Source organism: Penaeus monodon, chromosome 29, assembly GCF_015228065.2.
Source record: "Penaeus monodon isolate SGIC_2016 chromosome 29, NSTDA_Pmon_1, whole genome shotgun sequence".
NCBI lineage: Eukaryota > Metazoa > Arthropoda > Malacostraca > Decapoda > Penaeidae > Penaeus > Penaeus monodon.
The window spans coordinates 10,805,101-10,805,449 of record NC_051414.1 but is presented as its reverse complement, the minus strand read 5'-3'; the positions used below and the strand labels follow the sequence as shown (position 1 = coordinate 10,805,449).

The window sequence follows — 349 nt, the reverse complement described above, 5'->3', positions numbered from 1 at the left end:
TACAATTACACATGTAGGAGGAAGACTAAGTGTAGGGAAATCGAGAAGTTTACAGCAAACTTGGGGAAAAGAAAAAGAAACGGACAGCCAGATCAAAGACCCACACGCGCCCAAAGGGGGCTAAACAGACCGTGCTCATAAGGGGAGAAGGTTCCGGCATCAATGTTGATGTAAGGGTCGATCTTGATGGAAGTGACCCTCAGGCCGCAGTGCTTGAGGATAGTGCCAACGCTCGAAGCAATGACACCCTTGCCAATCCCCGATATCACACCTCCAGTCACCAGGATGTATTTCATGATGGGGTTCTGGGTCTGGGGAGAAAAGGAATCGTCTCAGTCTGCAATGGCAG

At 49.9% G+C, this 349-nt stretch overlaps 1 protein-coding gene across 1 annotated transcript in view; it reads right to left on the bottom strand.

The window, feature by feature from the left end:
* Nucleotides 1-349, bottom strand: part of LOC119591948 (CTP synthase 1-A-like) — a gene marked incomplete in the record, with an annotated part of 20,002 nt that overhangs the window by 15,120 nt on the left and 4,533 nt on the right. The window contains 1 exon segment of the mRNA XM_037940703.1: nucleotides 131-311. Coding sequence (XP_037796631.1) covers nucleotides 131-296 — 166 coding nt within the window.